This window comes from Helicoverpa zea, chromosome 30, assembly GCF_022581195.2.
Source record: "Helicoverpa zea isolate HzStark_Cry1AcR chromosome 30, ilHelZeax1.1, whole genome shotgun sequence".
NCBI lineage: Eukaryota > Metazoa > Arthropoda > Insecta > Lepidoptera > Noctuidae > Helicoverpa > Helicoverpa zea.
This window is the reverse complement of record NC_061481.1, coordinates 2,066,107-2,075,065: the sequence shown is the minus strand read 5'-3', so window position 1 is coordinate 2,075,065 and position 8,959 is coordinate 2,066,107. Positions and strand designations below refer to the sequence as shown.

The window sequence follows — 8,959 nt, the reverse complement described above, 5'->3', positions numbered from 1 at the left end:
TGAAGCTTTTTTATGAAGTAAATAGAAAATCAAATATGGCAGCTCGTGCGTGGATCAGCTAATACATTTTCATTACAAAATATTTATTACCTGGCAACACTGTCAAATGACGTCTTTTTATTCAAGCATTTTTATTTGTTCATTTAAATAAATACATAATATTGTTTTGCTTGGAGATTATTAAATTTTTATGAACGAAAGATTTTTTTGAACAAGCACTAAATTACCTAGTTCATTTTCGTGGTTTTACCTGCGTACATGGATAACGTCCCTTAACTATGTTGGGGTCGGCTTCCAGTCTAACCGGATGTAGCTGAGTACCAGTGTGCCACAAGGAGCGACTGCCTATCTGACCTCCTTAACCCTGTTACCCAGGCAACCCAATACTCCTTAGTAAGACTGGTTACCAAACTTTATGGCTTCTGACTACCCGTAACGACTGTCAAAGATGTTCAAATGACAGCCAAGACCCACCAATGCACCAGACCCACCAACCAGAAACCCCTCCCGCTGTGTGTGCAGCGTGAGGGAGTGTCAGACTCTTACTGACTAAAACCCACCATGTTCCTTCTTAAGCCCTTTATGTACCAGCGCCGCGGTAATGAGCGCGAACAATCTCGCAGTCCCAGATTTGAATACCTACCTACTTTAGGCTGTCAGCTTTTCCTGTCTGAAATTATATTTTTACTATGAAAAGCTCAACAAATATTATTTGAATTAGGATAGGGATAGATTGAAGTCTGAGAAAGGAAATAAGATATTTTTTTTCCTGGTGAGGGATATGGTTTTCTCTGTATGCATTATTTTGATATAAACCTACTGAAAAAAAGGCGATTTTCAATGGAAATTGCTCAAAATCGGGACCCCAAGGAAAGATCTAGTAAGAATATTAAAAACCTATTTGACAAATAACCAAAACCCCATAATAGTTGACAATGTGCAAAAGCAAATCGCATCAAAACAACATCGGAATAAAACTTCTAAAATCAATTTTGAAACTTGAGCAATAGAGTCGAATTTCACATAACATTTCTAAAAACAAAAATTTTAACGGTAACATTCTATTTGCGGCCGCCAAACTCAAATTCCAATACAACTTATACAGCATTTCTCCAAAAACAACCGCAAATAAAAGTTGTAAAATTCAAAATGCGAATGCAAATTTGGCGCGCACACTATAAATATGGCCGCCGTGGCAAAAGCTAGCCAGTGCAGCCGGCATAGTCGTCCCCACCGGTGTAGCCACTCTAAAAAATCTTTTTTTTTTTTCTAAAAAAAATCAAGATGTTGAGTGCACTCTTTTTGCTTGCCGCCTTTTTAATCGCGGTGTACAAAATTTATTTTTCTAATACCATTACTTATAATAAAATTACTAAGTATGGAGAAAATAAAACTTTGGTGCTTAAAGAGGCTCCGGGGCCAACACCACTGCCCATAATAGGTAATTTACACCTTTTGGGTAAGCACGAATCGCCATTTCAGTCTTTTACCGACTTGGCGAAGAAGTACGGCGACATATTCAGCCTGCAGCTGGGAACTGCTAAATGTCTGGTGGTCAATAATCTGGATCTTATCCGGGAGGTCTTGAATCAAAATGGGAAGTTCTTCGGCGGACGACCTGATTTCATCCGCTTCCATCAACTCTTTGCTGGTGATAGGAACAACTGTGAGTATTGTTTTTTTACTTATTTACTAGCTATAAGCCTATTTTTATACTTCTATACTGATATAGTAGTTGTAAATATAGTAGTTTGTGTTCTAAAGGCTTAAAAACTTCTGAACCTATTTGAAAAATTCTTTCACAGTTGGAAAGCTACAGTCTTCCCGAGCAACATAGGCTATATTTTTTTTCTGTTGCGGGCAGTAGTTACTAGTGAAATCGCGGGAAAATTGCTGGCATATTATAAGATCTGCATTTTTGTGCATACCCTTATTATTGCCTTATTCATTTTAATGTAAACATACCCAAGCATTTGTCATCTGTACCTATTAGTCTTCTATAGAAGTAATATTACAAACCTGATGAGTTTTTTGCATGTTTGAGCACTAATCTAAGGAAATGGATCGATTGGAAATGTTTTCACTGCTGAAAAGCTACTCTCTTCCCGAGTAACATAGGCTGTATTTTATCCCGGTACGGGCAGTAGTTCCCACGGGACGCGGGTGAAACCGCGGGAAAACGGCTAGTATCACATAATTTACATGAAGCTAATGTCAATTTCTATATCTAATCGCAGAACATAGATAGATAGGTTATTAAAATTCACAATATATCCATCCACGTTCATGCTACTCCGATTTTATATGGCGCCAACATAACCTAGATATTGTAATTTTTTTATGAATGAAACTACAAGAATTTTGCTTAGAACAAGCAATATTTGCAAAATAATGATTATTAATACTTGTTGGATAATGTTTGTAGAACTGTTTTGTTATTTGATATCTTAGAACACTGCGACTCAGATGATGAAATTTTGCTTTTAAAATGCTGAGCCGATTTTGATGAAATTCCTTGTATGGATAGCTCTTTTCATTTATTTATTTGTATCTGTGTGCAGAACGACATTATGCCTAGTTTTCTATTTAGTAATATATTGTTAGAATAGCTCTTTAATTTTGACAGACGTAAAACCAAATACATATGTCATGTATATCAATTTTAAGTATTTTACATTCGAAACATTTTCTTTAATTATATGAATACGTTCCTAGCTCTTATTATCATCTGTCTAGCTTTTTCATAACTATCATAGGGTCGGCTTTCAGTCTTGTCAAAACACTAGCTTTTGCCAGAGATTTCAACCGCATGTTGTCGCGCTACTTTCTTAGGAGATTTTGCGTTATGACATCTCCGCTAGTCATTTTGTTCTCCATGATAAATATGAACGTTTTTTTTTTAACGAAACTCTTTCGAACAATCCCGCAGCCCATGATTATATCTGCGGGTTTGTTCGCGCGAATTACCGCGGCCCTGGTACATAACAGGCCTACCACGGAACACGACGGTTTTTAGTCAGTAAGAGTCTGACACTCCCTCACCGCTGCTTACCCACAGCGGGAGGGGTCATTTGATGATTTTTGACGTCGTTAAAAAAAAAAAAAAAAACTATGTTTATATGAACTTAGATTGGGGTCCTACTTAATAAAAATGTAGATTATTTACAATGCATATTATTATAATGTAAAATACAATGTGTGCTATCATATTTCTTTTAAACGATAACTTAGGAGTCACATTTATATGTCACAGTAGATTCTTGTTTGGTACAAGTTATAAAACACTCGTGGGTAAAGAACCAACCTCTCAAGTATGAGTGTGGGCTCGATTCCAAGTCAGGCAAGTACCAATGCAACTTTTCTAAGTTTGTATGTACTTTCCAAGTATATCTTAGACACCAATGACTGTATTTCGGATGGCACGTTAAACTGTAGGTCGCGGCTGTCATTGAACATCTTTGGGAGTCGTTAGGGGCAGTTAGAAGCCTGTAAGTCTGACAAGCAGTCATACCGAATAAATAGGGTTGCCCGGGTAACTGGGTTAAGGAGATCAGACAGGCAGTCGCTCCTTGTGGCACACTGGTACTCAGCTGCATCCGGTTAGACTGGAAGCCGACCCCAACATAGTTGGGAAAAGGCTCGGCAGATTTTGCTTATAAAATCGCTATCGCCAATGCGTTGAACCGCTCGTCCTTGGTCATCCGCGTTCATATTACAAAATGGCCTACCTACTCTTATTACGTACTTTAATATAATATTTATTTGATATAATTACGACAAAGTATTCGTCTAAGCGCCACATTGACATTGGGCCAGCAATTCAGCATTATAAGGACAAAACTACACATCTATACTAATATTATAAAGCTGGGTAGTTTGTATGTTTGTTTGAGCGCTCCAATCTCAGAAACTATTGGTCCGACTTGAAAAATTCTTACACTGTTGGAAAGCTACACTATTCCCGAGTAACATAGGCTACATTTTATCCCGGTTCGGGCAGTAGTTCCCACGGGACGCGGGTGAAACCGCGGGAAAACGGCTAGTATATACTTAAATTATAAAGCTGTCTGTTTGTTTAAAAATATATTTTGTCACCATCCGGCTATAGGAACCGGTCAACTCGGGGCACGGGTGAAACCGCGGGTGAAAGCTAGTTAGTAAAAACAAAAAGAACACTAGTTTCAAACGCGTGTCTACGTAAATAAAATAAAAGCAAACGCATTAAAAACTAAATTAGGCTGTTGCTAAATGTGTGAACCAAAAAGTTGTAACTCAATACTCTATTGTTTATGCTTCACTTCCTACTTTACAAAATGGCTGCCTCCGTGAAATATGAATCCTTCACTCAGAACAAATATTTTTCCTAATATATAATAAATATCTTGACACACTTATATAATTTTCTGCTTAATTTTCAAGAATGTGTCTGTTTTCAATACTTTAGTTAATTACTAGCTATTTTCCGTGGTTTCACCCGTTATAAACTGCTTCACGTGTTAGGATAAGAATAGTGTAGCTTGCCAACAGTGAAATAATTTTAAAAAACGGTTCAGTAGTTTCAGAGCCTTTAGGGTACAAACTTATTGACTACTCTTTATTAATATAGAAAATATAGACAAGCTGATTTTCGCCCTTTAATTAAAATTTGCCCATGTCCTTTCTGAACCTGTATTATCTGTGTACAAAACATTTAAATCAGTTCACTAGTTTTGGTATTGAAATTACGATAAACAGATAGAATTACTTTCTTACTTTTAACCGACTTAAAAAAAAAATGTACTCTGTTTAACCTATACAGGCTGGCCCATCCATAGGCGTCCAAAAGAAAAATTTAGAAGCTCTAGGCTATGAGGTATCCGAATCACCCCCATGTATGTTCAGCGATTTTTTGTATTTTAGGAGCTAGAATTATTTTTATTTTTTTTCCGTAATTTTCATTTCAACATTGTTTTTTCTATTTTACCTTTTTTTCCTAACATTCACAGATGTTTTTTTTTGTGTAATTAATCATCATGATAATAGCTAACACTTGAAAAAAGCAGTTTGCAGCAACACAAAAAAAAAAACATCTGTAAACGTTAGAAAAAAAAAAGATAAAATAGAAAAAACAATGTTGAAATGAAAATTACGGAAAAAAAAATAAAAATAATTCTAGCTCCTAAAGTACAAAAAATCGCTGAACATACATGGGGGTGATTCGGATACCTCATAGCATAGAGCTTCTAAATTTTTCTTTTGGACGCCTATGGATGGGCCAGCCTGTATGTATATGCACCTATGTACATAGTTAGTGCACGACTATCATACGAGCTCAACCGATTTTGACGCAGTTTTCAGCATAATATTTTCACACTTAGAATAAGGGTTTAGTTTGTAAAAAATATTTTTTCCTAATTATTAAAGATAATAATTAACCAATCCCTCTCATTGTTACAGCCTTAGCGCTCTGCGATTGGTCAAACCTACAGCTGCGTAGACGCAACCTAGCCCGGCGTCATTGCGGGCCAAAACAACACACAGACAACTTTGCACGAATTGGAGACGTGGCCACATTCGAATCCATCGAGCTCCTACAAACTTTGAAAAACATCACTCGTACTTCCGACTCAAGTATCAACCTAAAACCAATCTTAATGACAACAGCAATGAACATGTTTTCCCACTACATGTGTAACGTTCGTTTTGACGCCGAAAATGACGAAGATTTCAAGCGAATTGTTGACCATTTCGACGAAATATTCTGGGAGATCAATCAGGGATACGCTTTGGATTTCTTGCCGTGGTTACAACCTTTTTACAAGAAACATTTGGATAAACTGTCAAACTGGTCTGCAGATATCAGATCCTTTATTTTATCAAGGATTGTAGAACAGAGAGAATTAGATTTGGATGTAGAAGGACCGGAAAAGGACTTTTTAGATGGTTTACTAAAAGTTTTGCACGAAGATCCGACAGTCGATAGGAATACTATCATATTTATGCTTGAAGACTTTCTGGGCGGACATTCTTCGGTTGGTAATCTTGTTATGTTGTGTTTGACAGCTGTGGCGAGGGACCCTGAGGTTGGTAGAAAGGTAAGGGCAGAATTAGATGCTCTCACTAAGGGTAAGAGACCAGTCACATTGCTGGACCGTCATAGCTTACCTTATACTGAAGCTACAGTCCTAGAATGTCTTAGATACGCCTCTTCGCCAATAGTACCTCATGTAGCTACAGAAAACGCCGCCATTTCTGGGTACGGAGTAGAAAAAGGCACAATAGTATTCATAAACAATTACGAATTAAATACTTCGGAAGAATATTGGCAAGAACCGGAGAAATTTGACCCTACAAGATTTTTAGAGAAAACCAAAGTTAGGGTGCGAAGGAATTCCTTCTGTGATTCTGGTATGGAATCCGATGGTGAAAGACCAAGTAAGCCATCGGAGTCAGAGAAAGAAGTTTGGTCCGTAAAGAGGAATATACCTCATTTCCTGCCTTTCAGTATAGGTAAAAGAACATGTATAGGTCAGACTTTAGTCACTACAATGAGCTTTGTAATGTTTGCTAGTATAATGCAGGAGTTTGAAATAGGGGCTGAAAGTCTAGAGGATTTGAGGCAGAAGCCAGCTTGTGTAGCTTTGCCAAAAGATACGTATAACCTCTTTTTGATTCCCAGAAAGCATTGATTCTTTTTTAAATTGTCTACTTACGTAAATTATTTGAGCTTGGTTTTTTTGTTTGTGTTTTTGGTTTTGACGCAGTTTTTTTTTTTTGAAAATTGCGGGTTTTTTTAGAAGGTGTACTTTCTATTTTACTAAATATTATTCTATTAAAGAAATCAACTAAAGACTTTTAATATTTTAGTTTAGCGGTTAAAAACAATGCTTGCTGCACATTTTTTCATTTTTGAAGACATAGACAACCATTCAAGATTTTCATTCAACATATTTTTTTAGAGCCTCACTGTCATTTTCATTTATTCCAAAATTGTCGTTTAATAAAACAGTCTCTCATCAAAAATACAAATAAAAAACCAAGAAATTAACGCTCAAAACTATTTATTTCTTGAAATAATTGTTTTTTTAAGTACTTTTTTTATATTTTCGGTAAACTGTGACGTAAATTCTGACATTAGAAATGATAGGCGGGAAAAATGTTTGTAATCTATGGTAAGGAAAATGGATGATGTGTACTGATAAAAAAATATGGTTTTCTGTTCATAATTGTCAATGTTTGCAATATTTTTGAGTATAATTACAGTTTAATCAATCTTAGTATAATATCTGTTAGATATGAAGTGTTTTAAAAGCATTGACATATATTCTAGCGATAGACAAGAACATCCATACAAATAATTTACCCGCTTATGTCGTCTGTTGACATCTCGATGACGTATTGTGACATGTAGTCATCCTCATTGATGTTAATTGCAGAAACGTCGCTCGTATTTTGCCTACATTTTTCATTACTCAAAAAGTTTATATCTAAGTGAATTCAAAATCATGTAATATATCAAAAAGTTTATTTATATCTAATTGAATGCAAAATCATGTAATATATTAAAACCGGGAACTTATTTTTAGGGTTTTTAATATTAATTACGATGTTTTTTTTTTCTTAAGAGAAAAAAAGGGGCTATCACAAATTTTCGCGAATTTAATTATTTTTTCTTGAAAGTAAGAACATACCATGACAAAGTGAAGTCTGTTTTCATTGATATTTTACCTACTGCCAGTTTTATGGCACATCTGTTTCTGCACGATTTTCTTAATCCATAATTTAAGATGGCGGGCGGGAACAAATTAATGCATATTTGTAAAATTGAATTATAAATGAAAAGTATGATATACAAGCGTTGTAATAGCATGAACAGCGTGTAATTTTACTAACTTGACTCTCGAATTAGTTTATATGTGTAAGTTTATACCTTGATATGTATTTTCTATTTTATAATTGTCGTTTCATAGACATCCATCTGACGCAGGTGTCAAAATCGCTCTGATTTGCCATTTTGGGCACTGCATAGTCTGCACTGCAGTTCAGTGTGGTAAGCTTTTTGTTCGGAACGTTCTATCTAGTACGTAGTACATATATATCGATGTTTAAAAGTTTGTATTTATCTTTTTTTTAAATATTTTTTGAACACTGATAATTTTGAACCAGAAAGCCAAAAACGACTGTATCTTGCCTTTTGGATTTTGCTTGCGTATGTAAAAAATATTTTGTGACTTTTTGGTTATTTTCACAAATAGATTACGTAGTAATAGTGGTAGTTTTCAATAGTTAGGAGTCACGAAAATATTTTTGTCTTAGAAACTTGTAGCATTTTTAGAAAAGTAGTCTTTCGAGTGTCTTAAAGTTCCTTTTTTTATTGATTTTATAAAAAAAATCTCGTCAAAATCGGCTGTTTTAACTTAATTTGACCGAAGAAATGTAGTAGATTTTTTCGTATTAGAAATTGCATTTAGCGCCATCTAGTAGTGAGTAGCTGAAACTTTCTGATTGTACTTTTGTTTCGCAGTGTGTTTGATGTGTTACTTTACATGTAGAACTGGTTTAAACTAGAAATAGATGTAGAATATAGACTTAATAGGGGAAATATTGTAAAAAACTCTTATAATCATGTAGAAACATTATTTAAATAATTAAAATAACTAGATTGTTCCTAAAAGACGACTTTAATTTAAGTTTCAATGGTTTGCTATAAACCTATGGCGGGTTTCCAAAGAAAATGTATTTAGATTGTAGATTAAAAATCCAAATTTAAATTCGCGACGCCATGATGTATTTTAGAATTTCTTGTAATAAATATTTTGAATCATTAAAAATCTTAGCAATCCATTATAATTTAGAGACAGTTAAATTAAAATTATTATATTTGATACGAATATGAGTGAATGTTATTATTATTTTGAACTTAAAAACAAAATTGTAAAATGGCTGAAATGATGTAGTTTGTAGAAAGAATTGTGAGCAA

The 8,959-nt window shown here is 34.8% G+C and overlaps 1 protein-coding gene across 1 annotated transcript; it reads left to right on the top strand.

The window, feature by feature from the left end:
• Positions 1–1,275: 1,275 nt before the first annotated feature.
• On the top strand, positions 1,276–8,749 carry LOC124644519 (cytochrome P450 307a1). The gene is made up of 2 exons (XM_047183949.1): positions 1,276–1,666; positions 5,437–8,749. Exons 1-2 carry the CDS (start codon positions 1,285–1,287, stop codon positions 6,666–6,668), a joined length of 1,614 nt encoding a protein of 537 aa, XP_047039905.1. The 5' UTR covers positions 1,276–1,284; the 3' UTR covers positions 6,669–8,749.
• Positions 8,750–8,959: the final 210 nt, after the last annotated feature.